This window comes from Clarias gariepinus, chromosome 4, assembly GCF_024256425.1.
Source record: "Clarias gariepinus isolate MV-2021 ecotype Netherlands chromosome 4, CGAR_prim_01v2, whole genome shotgun sequence".
Classification (NCBI taxonomy): domain Eukaryota; kingdom Metazoa; phylum Chordata; class Actinopteri; order Siluriformes; family Clariidae; genus Clarias; species Clarias gariepinus.
This window is the reverse complement of record NC_071103.1, coordinates 30,054,914-30,077,531: the sequence shown is the minus strand read 5'-3', so window position 1 is coordinate 30,077,531 and position 22,618 is coordinate 30,054,914. Positions and strand designations below refer to the sequence as shown.

Below are 22,618 nucleotides of genomic sequence, written 5' to 3'. Positions count from 1 at the left end.
TATAAATGTGATGAAAGAAATAAAAGTTTAAATGACTATTTCTCGCTTATTATTTTGCCATTTCACATACTGTAAATAAAGCAACGATCCTAAGTGACTTAAGACAGGGGATTTAATTATATAAATTAGTTAAATATATTTGCATAAGGTGTGTCAACTTCTAACTTCAACTGTAAGTCCCTGTAAATGAACTGGTACTAAAGGGATGATAGGATTTTAGTACAAGTGCATTATTATAATAAACATATCAGTAGAATTATAGCCTGAACTGCTGTCAGTGAACATCTGGCCTGTAATATTCAGGATAATAGTGCAAATGTGGGTGTAATTTTGATTTATACAACAGTTCTATAACCAAAAAGTAGTATTACAGTAGGTAAAGGAAAGTATTTTGTTTATTTTAGTTTTAACTGTTGTATGCATTAATATATAATAATTATTAAATTTGGTTAAATATGTAATTATTGTTATTATCATTATTATATAAAACAATAATATTTAAAAACCTATGACTAGACAATGCAAATTTGTGAATGTGCTGTTCACCACATTCTGTAATCTTCCAGATTATCATTATATCTAGCTTGATCAAACTTAGTCTCCAGGTCTACAGTAAGTGCAGTGGCTTGATGTTGCACAGGGCCATCAGTTTGTCCTCCAACTTTCTGCCTCTATATTCACTCAGACCTGCCTGCCTGACGTTAATCTTTGACTAAGTGACATTTTGCCGGAAATGTCTTTAAGATGTCATTTTTGACAAAAGTTCAGTCAGTGGCTTTCAGCCTGGTCTGCTGTAGCATCACTGCTGACTCTCCTGTCCTTGGCACAGATCATCGGTCAAACTGATTATAAGTTTGCTCGTATTGAGAATTATTGTACAAGACTAACACCTGGTATTAGTTTTAATGAAATGATTAACACTCTTCCTTTAAGTACCTTACCATTCCAATAATATACTTTAAATATTTAATTACGCACTGGATGTTTATGCACTCAAATGACACTTTGTCCCTAATTTGTTGAATATAAAGTGCTACACACAATTAGTACCACAAATCAATTGAGTAGTTTATGGAATGTTTTTGTATTTGATTTTATCCATCTGTTTTCATTTTCATAAAATTTTTTTTTAAACAAACCAACTTTTTTTTTTTGCTTACCAACATACCAACAACCACAAGCTACATGTTTTATGCATCATTTTGACTAAAACTGTGTTATGAATAGTGTAGTGTGCAATGAAAATATATTTATGTACATCTAATAGATCAGGTATATCTTTGTCCATGACAACATGTGAAAATGGTTGAAATCTGATTCGAAATTGTTCTCTTGGAAAAAAACAGATGATAAAAATGACAAAGAAATGTAATCATTCTACGTAAATCAAGCTTGTTTTCATTCTGAGGATCTACTGAATCACCAGTTTAAGTCAAACAGATTAAATCAACTCATGATTAAACAACCATTTCACTCAAAATGAAATAAAAAGGATGACATCTGTGCAGAATGACTTGTCGATTTCTTTAATTTGAATTTATGAGTTCTGGGTCAGGACGAATGTTTGAGTGAGTGTTTTGTTTGAGGGTGGTGTAAGCTTGGTGTGAGGTCATTTGGATGCAGTACCTCCGTTTGGACCATGTTGACCCTGCGTGAGCGGAGCTCTCTCACGCAATTATAGATGTCCACCACACCCTCACGCTCAGCCATGTCCAACATGATGTCAATGACGATAAAGCAGCCCGTACGGCCAGCGCCAGCACTGAAAGCCAGATTGATGTATCGTGTGTCAGAAAACCAAAGGGCAAAAGGAATCATACAGAATACAGAGAAAACTGTGAAAACCATAACACAATCATTGATTTCTCATTACATCTACTGAGTAAAAAAAAAGGCATGTATTTGATCCAGACAGCTACAGAATGGCACTATCATTATTTTCTGACCTGCAGTGGACCACCATCGGGCCGGCATTAGCTGGGCTCTTGGATTTGACTCTGCGGATGAAGCCCAGCAGGCCTGTAGCGTGGTACGGTACTCCATGGTCTGGCCAGCCAGTGAAATGGAACTGCCTGATCTCCCTGATCTCATGAGCTCCTCGCTGTAGTGAGCAAACGAGCAAACACACACATATACACACCAAGAGAGTTTATGAGTGAGGTCTGTTGGCACATTGCTTCTTTCCAACTCCCACAAGTATTATCTCAAAGCATCGCCGGTGTTTGTGTGTATGTGTGTGTCTTAAGGTTTGTGCATTTGTGGGTGGATAAGAAAGAGTGAAATACAGCTAGAGGAAAGAAGACTAGTGATTCACACTCTCACACACATGCACCCTGTCACACACCTACACAGGCCCTCTGGAATTTAGTTGTGCAAAAAGCTGGAGTTTAATTCCAAACTGGACAGATACAACTCAACAACAATAACAACAACAATAACAATAACCAAATTATTTGTTTTTCCTGTATTTACATTTAAATCTAATTTATAAAACTTCAAGCATTAAAAAAAACACAGCAAGGACACTGTTACAGTCTTTTAACATATTTAAAGAAAGTTTAAACTTCTTGCCTGTACCTTTTCCACAGCGAAAGTTCGAATGACGTATTCTGAGAGCAGCTGTGTCTCGATCAGTGTCACCTTCATGTCCCGGTAGATCTCTGTGTCATCTGGCCAGTATTTGCAACACTTAACCTGAGATACACCCACACACATACACACACAGAGGCAAGTGCACATGTCAGAAACTCTCCATTAACCAGCTTCCAGTCCCTGCCAAATTACTCAATGATCCGTTAATATCAGCTCAGAGAAACAATCAGGCTGTGTACAGAGCCTCAGAGCCCAGAACTCATAGGCAACCTTGAGAAAGTCAGTATCATCTTAAAGATCTACAAATATTTCGGACATAGAATTTACTGAAAGCTTGAAGAGGTAAACTAGGAGGAGGATGGAAAATGCTTTACTTCTTTTTCGCAAGCTGATGTTCCCATCTTGAGTGCCCCAGATACGTTGAAAGCTCTGGGCCTGATGATCCCCTGACTAATTACCCCCAGCGGCTTGCTCTTGAACTCTATCATTACCTGGTCCACACACGCAGGACCTGAACAAAACTGCTAGAATCAGGCCAGCCTTCATTACTATGTGAAAAACAAAGAGCACGTTTTTATAGGACAGGACACTGTCTGTATTATTTTCCTTGATGTTGCGATGATCAATACCATTTTGCCCTGAATGCTTTCTTTTAGGAGCCTTGGGAAACGATTTCCTTGCTTTCTTTCCGTTTGATCATTTACTGCCCTCTTTTCTCATTCACTCACATTATGCTATACTTCCCCTTTCTTCTTTATTTGCCTCTCACACCATTATCATTTTTCCTGCCCCTCCATATTCTCAACTTTATGGCCTTATTAAGCCTGGGCTAATTGGTGAAATAATTAGGGTTTAATGGGTGTTTGGAAACAGCTGTAGCCATGCTAGCTCCGCCTGACAGATCTTGTCAAAAAAACACCGGTAGTGAGATGCTATCTGCACATTTTTAACTGTCAAAATTAGATTATGGATGAAGAATTTTCTAAATAAGATAGCACTATTTTGATTATGATTTATGCTCATATTATACGTATCATTTCGCTTGTCCATGGTGAATATCATTGAACATCTATAGAGTTGGACATGAAAACCAAAGGGCTTTAAAACGAACTTGCTAACGCATGCACGATTGTTATTCATGATGAAAGTGATTAGGTATAACTAATATACTTTTTTCAGAACTCAGAATTTAACTAAAATATACTTTGATTTCCACAGCATCATCATTCCTTGTGCACTTTAAAAACTTATTTATGAATTAAACTTGATGCTGTTCCGAACTGAAGGAGAGGCCTTTTGTTCTTATTAGATATTGAGATGGGTTTTAGAAATCCCATTAGTTCCAAGTCACAGATTTCCACTGAGAATGTTAGGGATTAGTCCTCCACTTGCCATGAGCATCCTAAAGTACAATGATATCACTGTATTTCAGTCCCACAGTGAATTTCAGCTCCTTAACAGCCACCAGATATGCTAACGTAGTCAACTCAGGGATAGACACAAGGAAACCAAATATCCTGGATTAAAGCATTAGGTTCTCTATAAACCAAGAATCTGTACCTAACTGTGTAATGTAGGATAAACCTTTGTTAACAATCCAGACAATTACCTGGATTAAGTATGCTAGTGCTGACACTCCCATGGTTAATAATCCTCGGGTTTAATCACTAATCTGCATGTAATACAGTTTAAGTCAGTGTCTAGTGTGTGGTGTGGACGTTAAAAACATGAACAGGCAGCACTTTAAAATACTTGATTCTGGTTGTTTTTTTTTCTTTTTTTTTTCTACCCATTACCTAGTACAGTTAAACAATATTTACAAAACACACTAACCATCTAATAGTATCTCGAAGATGACCTACTGTATATTAGCCTTAATGAGCTTTGGCGACTTCTAGACTGTGTTATATGTATATGATATATGTTGGTTATACTGTATGTGCACGCTTGTGTGTTGAAAAGAAGCTCATTAAAGAGGTTAACAACAATGATTGCGTTCCTCTTCGGGTCATGTGAGGTGTTTGGTCTTTTGAAGGCGTAGGAGAAAACTGTCCATCTGAGAAGCAGCTTGGTGTGAATATGGAGGACACGGAGAGGGCCGAGCCCAAATCCCAGAGTTCATCAGCAGTGAGACGCAGCAGATGGTGGCAATGATGAAAAGGGAGGGACGTGAGTCGTTGCTGCTGCTGGTGAGACGGATGGCTACTTGGTTAGGCTTGATAAAGAATGCAACAGTCTGCTGGGATATTAGGCGCAGTGTTTTAAACAACACAAGCAGGGGACCAGATGTGAAGGTACTGAAGAGTGGCAGGAATTTTGAGAAATGCACTCAGATTTTAACTACGGCAGAGAGTGAACATCGTTAAGGCCCTCGGAATACAGTGTATGGGGGGACTGTGTTGTGTTTCTTGCACTATAGCTGGTAAATAATACAAAGAGATATTTACTGTGAGATTGTCATAAATAAGGAACACACACACTGGGTGATGTAAACAGTATGTAGTTCAGAGTTTGCTGTTCAATAACTAAAGCACAAATGCTAGTAGTAGGGTTAAACAATCTGTTTATGGATGAATGTTAATTTACGCATAATAGTAAAATATGAATATTGTTGTTTGTTATCATTTTGTAGCTTTAAAACAAGAGAAAACTGTTTTTTCCACACTTAGTTAGCAAAGAAAAAGCACTGCTGTTTACTGATTAACTCACCCTGCCAACTTCCACCAGGTTAGTAACCATGACGATGGTCGCCGTGTTCTCTTGCCACACCATCCTCCAGAAGTCGTAGACTGTTTCCTGCATGGGTCCTGATTCCAAAAAAAAAAGGCAAAAAAAGAATCATGAAGTAAACATATAATACACCAATAATGCTAAAAAAACAAAAAAACTAACATTTCTGCATTTACACCAGATGACCCAGAGCAAGTTCTTCAGAGCCAACGGACATAGTGTGTATCAGTACACTCAGATACATGCAAATTAATGCTGACAGGCTTGTGTATCTACATTTCCATTAAGCTCCAAAACACCTTAATAGACCAACATCCAGCAATAAGGATGCAGTGCAAGGAATTAAAATCACACAGTTAATTAATTCTAATTAGCATTGTTTTTAATCAACAGGCGCATTACGAAATGACTTCTGACGAGCTAATTAGCTCATGCAAATCTGTGTGCGCTTTCTCCACTGCTGATGCTTTACCTCCGAGCCAAAGTAAATTACATCCACCAGGAAAAAAAATTAGGGAAAAGAGATTTGACATATTCAAATCCGCAAAAAAACATCTGCATTACCGAACCCTTGGCCCGCTCTGAAAGTGTTCGAAATTACTACTTGTAGTAGAGAGATTTTCTCATTACTGGACTTGTCTGATGTTGTTTATTACATGTAGTTACAGCAGGAGGTCAGGTTTATTCATGGTTTCACTACTTAATTGCAGAATATATTATACATCATTACATACTGTGTTTAATCAGTTTTATACCGCACACTCAAGTGTTCGGCACGTGGTATACTTACAAAGAGACACTCATATTGCAAACACACACATACACATAGTTTGTATATGATCCATGAAAGTCATGATTGCTGACACAGAGTCTGAAGGGTGCAGGAGGAGTATTCCAGCCAGGAACAGTAGGTACAAACTGACAAATGCTGCTATCATTTGCCAATACACTACAAACGCCCTGTTCACCTGTAAGTGAATTCAGGCTTCCCCAATTAGACTGGGAAAGTTACTCTAGCATGCAAGCACTACACCAGAAAGTGTGATGGCCTGTCAGACAGCTGCTCTGTCACCACAGGGAGAATGTCTCGCATGGAGCGTCCCAGCGAGTTCCTCTCAACAAGACTTCGAGAGAAAGTGTGCGAAAAAATCTCCCATTTTTTAATAAAGGATGTTCATCCTGTGGGATTGAACTGTTAAAGGACATCATAAGAACACTTTCATTTTCCAGTCCGCATGCACAAAATTAGAGGATGTAACCACATACTGTATGTGCCTGACTCAGATGATGTACTTTTGCTCTCTGAACAGGTCGTGTGAGAGACAGTATCACCTTTTTTCAATGAAGTCTATTCTACCTGTTGAAGGAGTGTCTTGAATGCTCAATTTTTGTCACATTTTCTTTAACAGCAGCCCTGATGGAAGTGTTCACTACAATACAGTGTAATTTCTATAGTCACAATCTACACCGAGATTGCAGGGGTGGAGATCAAGTGTAAACTAATCACTTATCAGCTGTCTTCATGTTGTTGTTACATGATGTTGCTGAGTCTAGAGCTGACCAACTGAAGCCGATCACAACACTGCCTTCAGATGCCTGTAAAGTGATGTGTGTGTGACTATGTATGATGGAGCATCTCTGCTGCACTTTCCTTCTTACCCTGACATGCCCATCACCCTGGAGTAGCATCCATCTGGACTCATCAGACATTTTCCTTTGTTCCAAAGTCCAATCTTTATACTTTCTAGCAAATTTTTCAGGTTTTCCTTTTCATCTGATTAGTCTAACAAGTAGTTTTCTTATGGCCACACAGCTGTTTATCCCCAATCCTCTAAGTGCTCATCACACTTACTTTCACTATTAAACATAGATCTGATTTTCCACTATCAGTTTTTTTTTAACATGCACCAAGTGATCTTCAATCATGATTTTTTTCTCAACCACATTTGTTCCACAAAGTTGACGGTTCAGCACGATCCATATCATTTGAAAAATACGTTGAGAGCTTCCTAATTCAGTTCCAGTCATTTCCAATCTTCTTTATTGTTTTCTGTGCTTGATGCAGCCCAATAATTTGATAATGTGTCTTTTTTGGCCAGGAATTGTAGGTTTTTTTGTTGATATGAGTAAGTTTTCTGTAAGGAAAGATTCAGTTTAAACTTTTATGGAAGGAGTCTCCAGTGTCAGCACTTTGTTGCAGTTAAATGTAAAGTATGTGTAGCAATGTTACGTTTTTAGGACAGGAAGGTACTGGAGGTGCATTTTCAGTAACATGAAAAGTTGCGTTTTATGCCATATCAGCTTTGAGAGAAAGATAGAAAGATGATATATATACAGAAGAGGAAGAGAGCAGAAAGAGCCTTTATCTGTGAAATGCTGTTGTGTAAGAGGAATACGCCATTTTGGGCTTATCATTGTAGAAAAATGGTGGTGACGGCCCTATCACATCACACCATCACTGATTATTTACTACTTTATAACAACGCCCTGTGGGGTTCCTTTTTTGTGACATTATTTATGCATTTTATATTTAATCATCTGCAGTAAAGTACTCTACTCATTATTACAGCTATGATAAAGTCTGATCATCTCTGATGTTCTAGAGTTATTGCAAGTTGAAAAACCTGGGAGAAATAATGGACACAATTAAGCTTCTTTTAAGTGAACGTATGTTTGGGAAAAAGGGAGGATGTGCTGTCAAGCTTCAAAAAGCCTAAAGAAAATGTGTCTTTGATCTCAACAACTTCTGAGCTTATTAACTTTTTTTCCCACCATAAAAAAGCCTTTCTTTTGAAATCTGCTTACATTGAATACAAAGAGTGTCATCAGTCGCTGGACCTGTACCTAATTCCCAGCACATTTTTAGTAAATTGTGTTTTTCATGGTTTTGCTTATCCAAACAATTCTGTAAGGTTGTAAAACATCCAGATGTACACACAATTTATATTACAATTACTTCTCAATTAACTGTTACGAGCTCTTATGATAAATGCGGTTTGTCATAAACAAATGCTGATACAGATGCAAAGACATACTTTGGTGGCTGGGGATCAGCTTGGAAATGAATTCGGGAGAAAGAGTAGTAGGGTGAGGAAAAGCGGACAGAGAACTTAAGAGGCCATTTAGACATAGAGTCGTCTCTGTGGACAGGCCAGGCAACGCGCCAATAAACAGGTAATTATGCAACTCCCAGTGCCACTATACCAGCTTGTGAGTCTATTAGGAGAAGTGATTGCGTTCGCTGCTGTTTCCCATCACTGTAGCGCCACTACGAGCAGGCAGCACGCAGGAAAAAACAAGGCCTCCAAGAAGCTCGCAACAATTAACTATCAATCAAGCACTGCCTCCAGGGGCTGCTGGGAGAGCGGGCACTGACCGCCAGATTAACTGAGCAACAGAGTGCGCAAGTACGTACCGACTAATCCATTTATTTATTACTCACATCCTTTAACAGCCATCCCACTCCACCGCCTCTGCCAACACTAAGGCTGATTAATTGTTCCAAGACGCTGCTTCAGCACAAGATGGCTCAATGAGTCTGAGTGCGTGTATGTGAGTGTGTATAAATATATAGCAAAGTCTGAAATGCGACTATTTATGAGCTACACTTCATATCTGAGTGTGGTTTGGACAGAATAAGATAAGATAAAATTTAACTTCCAGCCGCCTGCAAATCCTGCTATCTGTTTTCACCCAAATGGGGAAGAGTTTCTTGTTGAGTCTGGTTCCTCTCAAGGTTTCTTCCTATTGCCATCTCAGGGAGTTCTTCCTTGTCACAGCAGCTTTGACTTGCTTATCAGGAACAATCTGATCATTTTGATTCATACACATTTTCTCACATTTCCAGAATTTTCTTGCAATGACCATTCTTAAAAACGCTATACAAATACAGTTAAATTGAATTAAATAAGATAAGAATCAGTATTTTTACCTTGTGTTGCTATGTAGTGATTTGGTCGATGGTATCCCTGTATTAAAAAAAAACACAAAGAAATTAATGAAACAAAAACATAATTATAACTTACAGGACTATCAAGAAAGATCACATTGAGACTGAGCTAGGACTGGTTCTTTACTAATTATAGCATATTTTAACAATTAATCTGGTCCTTTAATATAAACAATTACTGTTTGCAGCTAAAGACATTCTAAAATGTCTCTCTCTCTCTCTCTCTCTCTCTCTCTCTCACACACACACACACACACACATGAATGCTCCACACCACTGTTTACTACTTCTGTAATGGTTTTGATATAGATTGTGGAAATATATTATGGGATAGGCTCAATCTCTGCGGGATTAAGCTAATCCTCTCATTTCATTTGTTGAGCGTGGTGTGTTCCAGCAAGGGCTCAGTGTGCAGAAACTAAATGTTCAGGGCGAAAGGCTGAGTTCCAACTTGTTCACAGCTTTCATTGTTGTCGTCATCCTATTCTTACACTCTTATCAGTGTCGTATTTAATGCAGTTTGTCTGTAATTAAAGTTTGGAGCTGAAATAAAGTGCCTGCCAGAGTACAGGAAACACCCCTTTGTTCATTATCAGTGTTTTTTAATGACTCTTTTAGCATTGTGCATGCTGCCATGAACCATGTATATCAAGCAGATTACAATGGATGAGTGCGTATTTAATAAATATGGAACGGCTTAAAAAACCTGGATTTAACTACCATGCAAGTTTTTAAAATTTTACTATAGACATATTTGCTTAAATAAGTAATGAGTAGTCATTCATCCATTATCTATACAGCTTATCCTGTTTGGGGGCACGGAAGGTCTGGAGCCTGTCCCATAGAGCTCAAGTCACAATGCAGGATACACCCAGGATATGCACCCCATTTCACGACACAAACACACATGCACACACTCACGCACACACAGATACCCAATCATCCACTTTGGGCAATTTGGAAACATTAATTAGCCTAAACTGTATGTCTTTAGACCTTGGTAGGAAACTATTGTCCCTGGAGGAGACCCTCCATGCATGGGGTTGAACATGCTAAATCCTCACACACAGAATAGAGGTGGGAATTAAATCACCAGGCCCAGGGGTGTGAGTACCACTAAGCCACCATGTCACCAAACCAAATACCCAAATCTTTGAAATGACTTTATCCACTTTGAATTTTGTTCTTACTCAGCTTTCCTTTAATCAAATCGTGTCCTTTTCTAGTGTTTTTTAAGTCATGTGCTCTTGTTTGATGAAGCAGTTACTGCAAGACTATACAGTAAGTTACTAAACCTAGATTTGCTTTGCAGTTTTAAAATAAAAGAATTTCAGACAGACATTTTTTCACTTACACCTACAGTACTTTGCAAGTACGTTCTTAGCCATCCTGTGTTTTTAGTGATTTTTTAAAAAAGATTGTTTAATATTCTATAACTTTCTTGATAAGTCAGTACAAAAACATTTCACATTTTTAACATCAGTATTCCACAACAAAAGTAAAGTTTCAGAAAAATATTTATATGCCACAAAAGAAAGCAGCACATTATATAAGCAAATAGAAGCTCTTGAACAGTGAATGTTCTAAAAAAACTGTACAAACTGTACACGACACTAAAGGGTCCTTAAAAGCATTGTCACACCAAATACTAGAGATGGGGGAGGGAAATCGATTAAGTTATGAACCACAATTCTTTCATGTGGCAATTCACGTTATTGCCACACTGACTTAAATTTTAAAATTAAAAAAACTTAAATTTTAACATTTATAATTGATCATCCAATGACCAAAACTGACTCTTCTGTATAGCAGAGTATTATAGAGGACATGTGAAGCATCATGTCCGATAGTTACGGCTTGGTCAAAATTGGGTCATGCAATGGGACAATGATCTGGAGCACACCAGTAAATCTATACTAGAATGGCTAAATAATAAAATAATCAAAGTTTAGGAATGGCCAAGGCAAAGTCCAGACCTCAACCAAATGGAAATGCTGTGGTGGAACCTTAAGGGGGCTGTACATAAGCGAATGCCCCAAAACCTCAATGAACTGAATCAATGTTGTAAAGAAAAATGGACAAAAATTTCTCCTCAATGACGTGAGATACTGATAATGCCATAAAGGAAATCCAGTTATAAAGGTTGTATTTGCCTAATACTGAGATCCGCTACGATCAGATGATTTTGACATAGAATTAAAAGAGGACTACTACTGTAACTTTTGAACATAACTGTATGGTCTAATTTTAAATGATTTAACATGAACCAATTTAATGACTTTAAACAATGCATAAATACATTGCGTTTAAAAACTTTTGACTGCCGTTTTAATGTCTTGTAATACATGTATTTTGATTTTATGGTATCTGACTAACAAGGAAGAACAGAAGGTCTATTAAATGGATTTAATTGTTACTATGGATAGGCAGTAAAAATAGATATATAAACATGTATATCAGAAACTCTAATCATTTCATGATATGAATGTCGAGGGCTTCTTATGATAAGATAGTTAATGGTACTATTCCTAAGTTGTTGGTACCCATAAGACAGACTGACCTCCTCCTCCTGAATATCAAATGAACCCTTGTCCCTAAATCAGCAGGCGTGGGCCTGAGGCAGAAGTGGTGGCTCAGTGATCAGAGGCGTTGGATTAGAGGTCATAAGGTTAGGGGTTCAATCACAAGCCCCCCTTTTTGGTGCTTCAGTGCCCAACACATTTAAATGTAATAAACACTTTCAAATGGTTGTCAAAGGCTATGATTTCACAAAGTCTCTTCTATACAGTATTGATAAGCCCTAAAAGAATCAATTAAAATTACCTACTAGACTGCTCACTCTAGAGCGCTGTAGCATGCCTTGAATCTGAAATCGAGGAACAAGCCATGTCCACAAGCAGATGTCTATCAGTTTACATGTTCAATATTGTCAATACTGCAAGTCAATACTGCTCTGTTTTATGCACTAAACAAAACTGCACGTTGTTAACGTGGTTAAAATGGCACGATAAATGCTGCGGAGCATGAATAAATCACTTTTAAGAGCCGGAATAGAGCACACACACGCAAGATTAAACCTCCTTCACATATCGCTCCTTTGAGCATGCACAGTATAATAATGGTGTCTGACAACGAGACATGCTTTCACTAATCGTCCTTTGAGATGCTAAGTGTCTTGACCGTATCGCGGCATGCGCTAAAAGCTGGCCAGGTAAATAATTCAGCGTGTGAAGAGCTTGTTCCATCTGCTTCGAGCATCCCCGGATCTGTTTGAAGGCAAGCGTAAAGTGTTCTAATGACAAGTGAATAGGCATGCCAAAGAGGGGAAATAGAGATGGAAAAGAGAGTGGGAGGAGAGGAGGCGATCAGTATGTGTAGGACCTGGTAGGGCACGTTGATCCGGAGTGGGTGGCTGACAGGAGGTGAAAATAACATTTACTTTGTCCACAGCTCTAGCTAGAAGTGTAAACATTAGAAAGAACTTTTTCAGCGCATGGTATCCCGATGGGGAGATAACTCGACACACCAACAGACAAGCACAGGCAGGTGGCAATGATTGTTCTTTTTTTATCCTTTGACTCCCATGACAACAACGCTAGTGATCGACAACAGTTCAGTAAACATTCAAAGTCAATCCAGATCGGTGGGCTCCTCCAATGAGACCGGACACTGAGAGCAGCCCGGAGCAACCGTGAGGACTACAGCGTGCCTCCATTATTCAAAACAACTTCCTTTGAAGTGTAATCAGTTTGCTCTGTCAGTGAAATTATTTTCAAACAAAGCCCAATGGAAAGAGCAAGGACAATGGACTACTTTACTCCACATGCAACCATCTTCATTAGGCAGCGTTTGTTTGATGGGGGCAAAAACATAACAGAGGTTCTTTATACTGGAGCAGAGGGAAAAAAAAGATATACAGGACTGCTCGGTCATGTTAAGCCATCATTTTGTTTTTAAAAGCTAAGGCCATGACTGTATCTGAGATAGAAGACAACTGATTTGATGCTTTGTTACTTATTCTGGCACATGTCAGTTGTCTTAAAGACAACACTTTGACAGAAGTTACTACTGGTAGTAAGGAAATGGTTTTGGGCTTTTGGGGCGAAATGCATTGGTCAAGTACAATAACCCTGAGTGTCTGTTAAAGGTTGAAAGGGAATAAAAAGTATTGTTGGAGGAGATTGAATAAATATTCCATGTTGAAGTAAACTACTCATTGCTAAAATTACAGACAATTCTGTACACAAATGCCTTTCTATGTCTCTAATATTTACACACAGGGGGACACACAGGGTAATATCAGGAGATGCAAGTACATGAGAAGGCTCACGGTTACACCTGTCTCCAAACACAGCGAAGGCTACTTAGCAGCAAAACATTAGAACATTAGAAGCTACGTGTAACTACAGTACGTTAGAAACTGTGTGCGACTGCGTGCTCACCACTGCTTAAAATACATGCAAGACTTTGGAGGCATTTGAAGCGGTATAACATCCCCATTTCCTTATAATCCTACAGGCGATAGACGCTAAAGTATTTCTACACTGGCATCCTGTGTGGTAGAAGTGCATTATTTGCTGAGTTTGTTTAGAGATAATAATTACAGCAGGATGACCCATAGTTTTTTAAAAGAGCAAACTAATATTAACGACTGAACTACAAGGTACAACGTCATATAATTAATATCGAATTGGTATATTTGCAGTATAAAATCTGTGATACAGAATCGCAATGTTAATCAAATCAGCTCCTACTGTAGGTATCGTGGTGATATGGTATCAGGTGGTGACTGGTAATTATCATCTCTAATGCTCTTGCATGACTCAAATTGGGTAAAATGTTATAAAGGTTAAGTTTATGGACAAGATTATTAGCTGCTTATTTATTTATACAAAATAAAATAACCCACATCGCCAACAATTATCTAAATTTATATGAAATTCCCTTGAGCTCTGGATGCATCTTGGACTAATCTCAGCTTCAGTAATGCATGCAGAAAAAAAAGCTTATGTTAACCCCCTTCATATCCATCAGCTCCACCACACTTATACTTGCTTTGTGTCGGATAGACTACACTGCTATTCTCTTAATTGCCCTAGCTAAGAGCTCAAGTATTAATAGGCTTTGTGTCAGGGCTAGAAATTCTATGCTAAATCTGTCAACACTGTGTGGATCAATAATGTTTTCATTTGAGTAATGGGAGGAGTACGAAAGGGGTGAGGATGTAATCCTTAACCACATCCATTAGACTGTAGGAAATCAAATTTACACACAAACACAATGACCATACATATTGAACTCAGTGTGTAAAGCCTTGGCAAGCGTTCATACTTACATCAATGTAATTTGCATTAATATAATCTGAGCTCTGTTCCCCTTCTATAGCCTGCAGTCGAACACGGGAGTGGTCATCTAGGGGGGAAAAAGGAGAGAAGGCAACAATGTGGAAAATTACTACTTATTAATGTTGGATATGAGCTTAAAATAGATTAAAGCAGGAGGTTAGTGTGTGTGTTTATATCTATAGCATATAATACTGAAAATGTTACATTAACCCTAAAGGGCCTAATATGAATTTCATAAGATTTAATGAGATTTAATGTTTTTTTTTTCATTAAATCTAATGAAATCGTTCAATACCGTACTTGCAGTGATATTTCCACTTTAAATCAGCAGATAGTAATGCATAACTTATCACTGTGAAATAATCATCTGTCACTCTGCCAGATTTCTATTTGTACAGGAGATACTAAGTTGTTGTGAAGGATTTCCACTATGCAATTCTGCCAGTCCTTTGGGAATGTTCTCTCTATCAGGTCTAACATGGCCTAGGGCTCATGCTCGCCTGGGATTGGCTGGTGCCTCATTAGCCAGGAACAGGAAGTGTGTGGAGCCAAACTGAGCGAGCTGTTTCCTCTCAGAGGGAGAAATGGTTTATAATGAGTGCAGTAGATGTGGGAAAGGTGGCTGATGAAGAACTCCAGTAAAGGGGAAAAAATAAAAATAAAATAATATATATAATATATGATATATATAGACTGTTGCACAAAGATCTCATCTCAAACAACATCCTGACAATTTTTCCACTTTATATGGATATGTATGTGTATGAACAGGCGTATGTATACATCAGTTTGAAAAGGAATCTCCAGTATAAAGCGAAAGGAAGGGAATGCAATCAAAAGAGTAATTACACATAACAGGAAGCTCTGTGTGCTATGCTCTGTATCACACAGAAGCATTGTTGGTAAGATCAAATTAAGATTATTATCGTTACATACATGCAATGATGTTTCCGTAACGGTTCTTCATCCTGTTCTCATCTTTCTTGGCAGAGTCCCAGGGAGCAGCCTGCCCTTCGAAGAAACTCTGTTGAGAGAAATCAAAACAGTCAGAGACAAATGCTAAGAAGCAAGAGCACAGAAGGCACAGAAAAGGTCAAAGGTTACTATCTTAAATGATGGCTGAGTTGGACTTCAAACAGAATCAGTAGAAAAGAAGACAGTTGCGCTAACTAGATTCACATCATTATTTCACATCAAGGGACAGGAGCAAGGAACCCCAGGAATAGTGTCAGAACTAAGGGCTATTAGAGGTGCTTCGGCTCAGAGTTTGCAGCTGAGACAAAAATGACCTCGCTGCCTGTGTCTCTGAAACTGCTAAAGGGCGCGAATGGTAGAAATTAAAGACTTAGAAAAAAATTATTTAAAAAAACGCAGTCAGTGATGGAACTGAAGCTGAACAGTAACTGCTGATGAAATATTAATGCAGTGTGGGAAATCTGCCCATTCAAAACTATTCAGTCACACAATTAAAGCTAATTATGAAGACAAACTTCAAAAGCAGATCTAGTTTGTTAGCGGTCGGAGTGCTTATGCTCGCAGACTTGTCTGCTCGTAGTTGCTTCTTAATGCTGCCAGCTGCCTGCTTCCCTCTAGATAAAGTGCAGCTCTGAGGTATAAATAGAGCATAATGATGCATTATTATCCACAAACGGACGCACAGACAATTGATATGATTGCTGGTGATTGCAAGTGACTACTGCTCTTTCTGTTAGGGAAGCCTAACATCCTTTGGCTATGAATGTGATGATGACACTGGATTTGTCTGAAGAACAAAGTGCCTTGATCAGCCTCGGTGTGGTTAATGACACCGGCAGAGTGACGACTCCCGCTTTCTACTGAAGTTCCCCGCAGAGAAAGCAGAAGGCAGGAGGGAGCACCTGGGGATGAGAGGCGTGCTGCAGCCCTGTCTCCTGCTGAATGGGTGCAGTCAAAATTTATTTCTTTCTTTTTTTATTTTGACTTGAGCTGAGGTGAATCGTTTGCTAGGAAAATCTGTGTACAGATTCTAAATGGCAAATAAAGCTAGGATCTATCCTAAAGACATCCTAAGCTTTTTTTGGGATTTTAAATGCACAGATCATTTAATAACGAGAAAAACTCTTCTCTATGACAGTTAGCAGAGTTCAGAAATGAGCTCTTAATATGCAAACAGGCTCAGGCACACCTTCCTACTGGATTAAAAGAACAGTGTTTATTACATGACCTTTCTGCTGACCAGGCAGGGCTTTGAGATAGGTCAGTGGCGGTCTGACCATTCCAGCGAGGGACACTTTGAAGGCCAGGCATATTTAATGCAGACTGCTTTTCTTTCCAATGCATGCACTGAAGATGGGTTAATACATATTGACAACAATGTGAAGACTTGGCTTCTCTCTCCTGTTTTTTTTTATTGTCTCTCTCCCTCGCTCTGTTTCTACCCAGGCTCAGTTTAAATTTTCAAAAGCGATGCTGGTTTGTTATTCATCGCAGCTTTGCGTCTTTGGAGACAGCTGTCCTTTCATGTCGGGTGAGTGACAGCGAGCCATGGCGTCTCTGAGCCTGTAGAGGGAGGGAGAATGACGAACACCTTTAGATGCTTGGTGTGTTTGGCAGGCAGCAATGAGATGCAGAGTCCAACAGTGGGACCGCAGTAGGGGAGAATAATGAGAGCACAGACGAACTAGTTCAGACACGTGTCGAACTTTTGACTGTGCCATGTCAGCTGGAAAAAAAAAAAAGCCAGCTGAGATATTCATATATTCAAAACTGTATAAGCAGACGCTTTAAAGACTGTTTATAAAGTACAAATCCTGTCAAACAAATAGTGAAATACTATTTTTTTATGTTAGCACCATGCTTTGTACGCCACGCATAACAAATCCTACATTTGAATAGAAAACATTCAGAGCAAAATGCAGGGATAAACTTAGTATTGCTTGACTAAAAATGTTAGAAAATAATGAATTGCAGACTTTGCTATGTGAAAAAAAAGGGAGAAAAAAAAAAAAGATTTTAAGTATAAATCTATGGAGCAGAATCATTAAGACCTGGTGCAGCCTTGCAGCAGATGGAGACAGAATAAAAAGTAAAATGGCTGAGAGGAAGCTCCAGGCTGCAGCTGTCCCTCCAGGCCTCTGAATACTATTGGTTAGGCCTTATAATATCAGTGAATAAGCTAACACGTAATTGGTGGGCTAAAAATAATGAGCCAAACATGTGTACAGTTGTGTGCGTGTTCAAGAAGTCAAACTCAGGTGATTCTTCACACTAGATTACTTCAGGAAAGAATCAGATGGCTGCATCAAGGGACCACATCAAACTCCAAGCACAAACAATAATTACAGATTCATCACTGCCATGCCTCAGAGCAACTTTTCAATAGATAATAATACTCCGTTTCTTGCTCACATACAGTATGACAAGCACCCTTGTTGTGTCTCGCAACTTTGTGTGTTTTGTCTCACTGCCTAGGAGGATTAGGGAGGAGGTGGTTATTAAAAATCAGTCACCTGTTTCAGACAAAGCATTGTAATCTGCACCTGTACCTTCGGCAAAAAAGTCTTTGGAGATTTCAGAAGGTATCAAGTCAATGCAAACAACGAAATAAAATGACAATAAAAATGCATCACAAGAGCTGATGAAAGAAAACATCCCTGGTAGGTGAAAGTGAATTCATAAGTAGGACATGTTCCTAGATCAACACCTCTTTGTTGTTGTTGTTGTTGTGTGTGTGTGTGTGTGTGTGTGTGTGTGTGTGTGTGTGTGCACCTGACCTGAACCCAATAGAGAATCTATGGGGTATTGTCAAAAGTAAGATCAACACTCGACCCAACAACACAGATGGCCTGAAGGCGCCTATCAAAGCTACCTGGTCTTAAATAATCTCTCGGCAGTGCCACAGGGCTGACCACCTCCATGCCATAGTAATTCGTGCAAGGATTGAATGCATAAATGAATAAATTCTTTTTCTTTTTTTTTTTAGAATTAATGGATAGTGTTTTTTTTATGAGCTATAGGATGTGGATATTGGTGGCTCAGTGGTAGGTTACTTGTCGGCCATGTGGGTTTGATTCCCAGCTGCTGGGTTTAGTGCCAGTCCCAAGTGTGGATAAATTAGGTGGGATGAACTAGAAGTCATAACTGTTCTTGGTAAAATGCCTACCACGCACAGGAAAACATGCAGATTCCACACACACAAACCTGACAAGGCAATCAAACCCTTGACCCTGAAGGTTTGAGACCACATGTCAAATAACCTTTCGAACATCAGATCATTCACTTTATGATTTACAACAGGAATGATTTAAGCTAATCATTTGGTTTGGTCGCTTCACTATGTCATAATTAATTTGTTAATTAATTATATACTGTATACACTATTAATTAATACTGTTGCTATGCCTGCCACCTTCTTTAACTACTTGAACTATCAAATTTCTTAATAATAATAACAAAATACAATGACAAGATGACACCCTATTTAGTGGTTCAAGGTATAATAAAAGTAATGAACATTGTATTGTTGATTACAGGACAATCCTGTATTACAAGGAATGGCTAGCAATGCTAAAATCACTGTTCTGTGTTGTACATGTACAAAGATAATGAATGGTCACTTGTTGGTTTGGCAATAATGTAAATGCAGAATTTGTATTTATAGCTAACTGGCTTGCGGAGCTAAGTAGTAAGCTAAGCTCGTGTTAGCTAGCTACACACTACTAAAGTGCCAAGATTTTCCAGGGTTGCCAAGTGTGAATGTTTTAATGTAAGATATAAAAATGTTCTAGCATAAATATTTACTATAAATACACAAAATGGTAAAAATTTCATAAAATGAAATGCAAGGTAAACTAAACATTTGACAAAGCATTCGTTATGAAAAATGAGCTGAACACAAACACTGATCCTGTAACATGTCCTACCAAAATTAAGTTTGATCATCAGTGCACATCGTGATTTTGCACAATGATAGTTGCGCCAAGTAAACAAGGTGTAGCTTAAGTCTAATTTTATTAGCTTAGCACAAAGTTGATAATATGACATCACTACGGCAATTGATCTGATGTTTACTAGGATTTAATCAAACCTGACTTCTGGTTAAATTATTTGAATAAATAAACAAATGATGCCTACATGAAATTGGGTCTGGGTGTGAAGGAGTGTGTAAAAGTGTGTGTGCATAGTCAAAATGTCTCATTCAGAATGTATTTTATATACAATCCATTATGAAGCTGACCAGGATGATGTAATTACTCAGGTAGTATAATAATGCACTTTGGCTGCTGGATTTACCTACACAATATAATTTTTCATATATTACTAGACAGCATGTTGGTGATTCAGTTAGTTACTTTAATGTTAAGTACCAAACTTAAACGTAGCAAACTTGATTAATTTATGTTGCAAACTATTATGCAGTTTGAATTAAAAATAAAATAATGCTAAACATATGTGAACCAGTGGTGATATCATATAATCAGGTTTGTGGCTGGATGATCAAATTTAATGCCAGTTTATAAGTGACACTCTGCAAAAGTAGACATTTACAGCCTCCTGCATGCTAGTATGGCATGGCTTGCATGTACAGTTGTTAGCATGTATGTTGCAGTGAATCTTCATATCAAAGCATGACATGGTGTCCAAAAACAAACTGGCATGGGAAGCATTGGCATAAATGACACAAAGGTCCATAAGCAAGGCTGTTTGTCTAAATTATAGCAATACAACGGTATCTTTCTTGCACTATAATTGGGGAAAAAAAAGTTTTACCAATTTAGTTGCTATACTGCATGTACTGTGTGTAAATAGTGAATTGGCACACATCCTCTACAGCCACAATATAGGACCTAAATGACAAGCTACTGTACAGTTTTAAGCTGGCAGGTTCTGGCAAGTCATAGTGCAACTAGCAAGCAGTTGTAACAACTTATAATCACATCCAAAAATGTCTGCTTACCTCATTTAGCTTCCCAATGTTAATGTATGGAAAAACAAGAAGCATGGATCAGGGGAAAGATAAGTTAAGAGTTTAGTGCTCAGTTTTAGACCTCATCAGCTCTAACGTTTATTAATCTAAGACAGATGAGTAAAGACAGCAATTGAAAGCACACTACAATGACTTTCATAGTTCTCCAGCTTAATGGGCATTCAAAATGGTGGATAAAAAGAAAACATTTATACCAAGAAGGAAGAAAAGTGGGAGGTGAATGCATCAATTATTTTACAGACTTTATTTTTTTACCAGCATAGCATAGCTCCTGAGCTACTTCTGCACTAAAAAAAAAAAAAGAAACTTTATCCATAATGAATCGAGCCCTCAGGGTAGCCTGGAATGAGGGCTGAACTGGGTATTTAAGTTGAAAAATGTATTTCATTCTGGTCTTATTTAACAATGAAGTGGCAGGTGGTGCAGAAGAGCATGAAATGTGGGTTGGTGAGAACTACAATAAAGGTGAATCTTTCCTCGTTTGATATAGAAAGAGGAAGATGAAACGGACAGAAAGTGCATGCAGACGTACAAACAGTTGAGACGGTGGATGATGAGAGTGTGTGTTGAAAGAGCCGTTTGTTTAACGAGGAGAGTCTGTGGGCTCAAGCTCGTGCGCCTGGCACCGCTGATATCACTCAGCTGTCTTAGCCGTTAACAAACAGTCTCAGACGCTGAAGCCCCCAAGAGTGTCTGCCAGCAAGCGTGAACAGGGGACTTTCAGATTACGAGCTAATTTTTCCACCAAGATAATTTAGGGGTTGCTGGGTAGTTAAACAGATTCCTGTCTTTGGGCCTTAAAGAGCTAAGCAGGGTGGCATGGAGTCAACAAACTGCAGAAGCATGAACATAGAGCTGGGGGAGTGAAGCGATGACACAAGCACTAAGTGCAAGGACATAAATTTGTGCCTTTTGCATATTAAGAGCTCATGAAAAGTCCATTAGAGAGATATAGAGATAGAAAACACACTTGTGCACTCCATGCATAACACCCAAACAGGAGGTACAGGATAGGAAGAAAAAGGGACCAGAAAAAAAGGGATAGATTAAACTAGGCTGAATGGAGCAAGAAAGAATAAAAGATAAAGGCAGAATCTCACCTCATACTCCTCCTTGAAGCCGTAGCCTTCAGCACATTTCATCTGGGTGATGTGCTGAAGCAGATCTGCCACACGGATGGCCGGGTGGAGCTGCCCTGTCTGGTAGGGCACATCCACTGCTTCTCTTTTCTTAAAGGAGTGAGTGTGGGACTGGACCAGGCTGCTGGTCTCGCTGGTCATCGTATGGTTCTCATCTGCAGGTAAATCAGAGAATGGGGCGGTCAGGCCTGAAATAACATGCACATTTCTTCACAAAATTCTAACAACTCATCAAAGAAATGGATGAATACAGGATTTTACGATCCAGTTACAACATGAGATAAACATGAGGAAATGAGCATTAGTATCACAGTAAGTACAGTACTGTGCAAAATCTTAGGTGCATGTAAAGAAATAATAATAATAAAAAACAAAGAAAGATGCTTTAAAAATAACAAAGTGAAACATTTCTACATGTCGAAACTGACTACGAGAGGTTAACAGAAAACTAAACTGAGTAGATATGTGTGTGTAAACTTTGCAGCTATGAATGCAGCATCTCTCTAATGTACATTACTTCTGTTAAAAAGAAACCATCCCCTAGGAGTGTCCTCCATCTCGGAAATCCTAATACAACATATTGTTATGACTTTTTATGAATTAACCTCGAATAAAAAACGGCAATTGCAGCTGTTTTGCAAAACTGTCCCTTTGCGCAGTCATTTCAAGATTGACTTTGTAATGCGACTGATTTATTTTGGCCTCTGGTGCGCCGATAATAGGCATTCTGTTACATTTACACCTGCCTTTATTAGGTTTTTTTTAATGTGAAAAGTGGTCTATTACTAAGACTTTTACACAGTACTGTATGTGTAGGTCTAATAATACAACATAGGAATAGAGCAGACTTTAAAGTAAAATGTTGGTTAGATTACCTGTCTGGTTATCTAAAAAAGTT

General features: G+C 38.5%; 1 protein-coding gene across 7 annotated transcripts in view; it reads right to left on the bottom strand.

Moving 5' to 3' along the window:
* LOC128520094 (receptor-type tyrosine-protein phosphatase mu-like) overlaps window positions 1-22,618 on the bottom strand; it is a 223,872-nt gene that overhangs the window by 11,681 nt on the left and 189,573 nt on the right. For all 7 annotated transcript variants that reach the window (XM_053494125.1, XM_053494128.1, XM_053494126.1 and 4 more), the window contains 8 exons: window positions 21,682-21,875; window positions 15,553-15,640; window positions 14,607-14,683; window positions 9,254-9,290; window positions 5,302-5,399; window positions 2,578-2,694; window positions 1,947-2,101; window positions 1,627-1,762 (listed from right to left, as the gene is read on the bottom strand). In XM_053494125.1, the coding sequence (XP_053350100.1) occupies window positions 1,627-1,762; window positions 1,947-2,101; window positions 2,578-2,694; window positions 5,302-5,399; window positions 9,254-9,290; window positions 14,607-14,683; window positions 15,553-15,640; window positions 21,682-21,875 (902 nt within the window). The remainder of the gene's footprint in view (window positions 1-1,626; window positions 1,763-1,946; window positions 2,102-2,577; window positions 2,695-5,301; window positions 5,400-9,253; window positions 9,291-14,606; window positions 14,684-15,552; window positions 15,641-21,681; window positions 21,876-22,618) is intronic.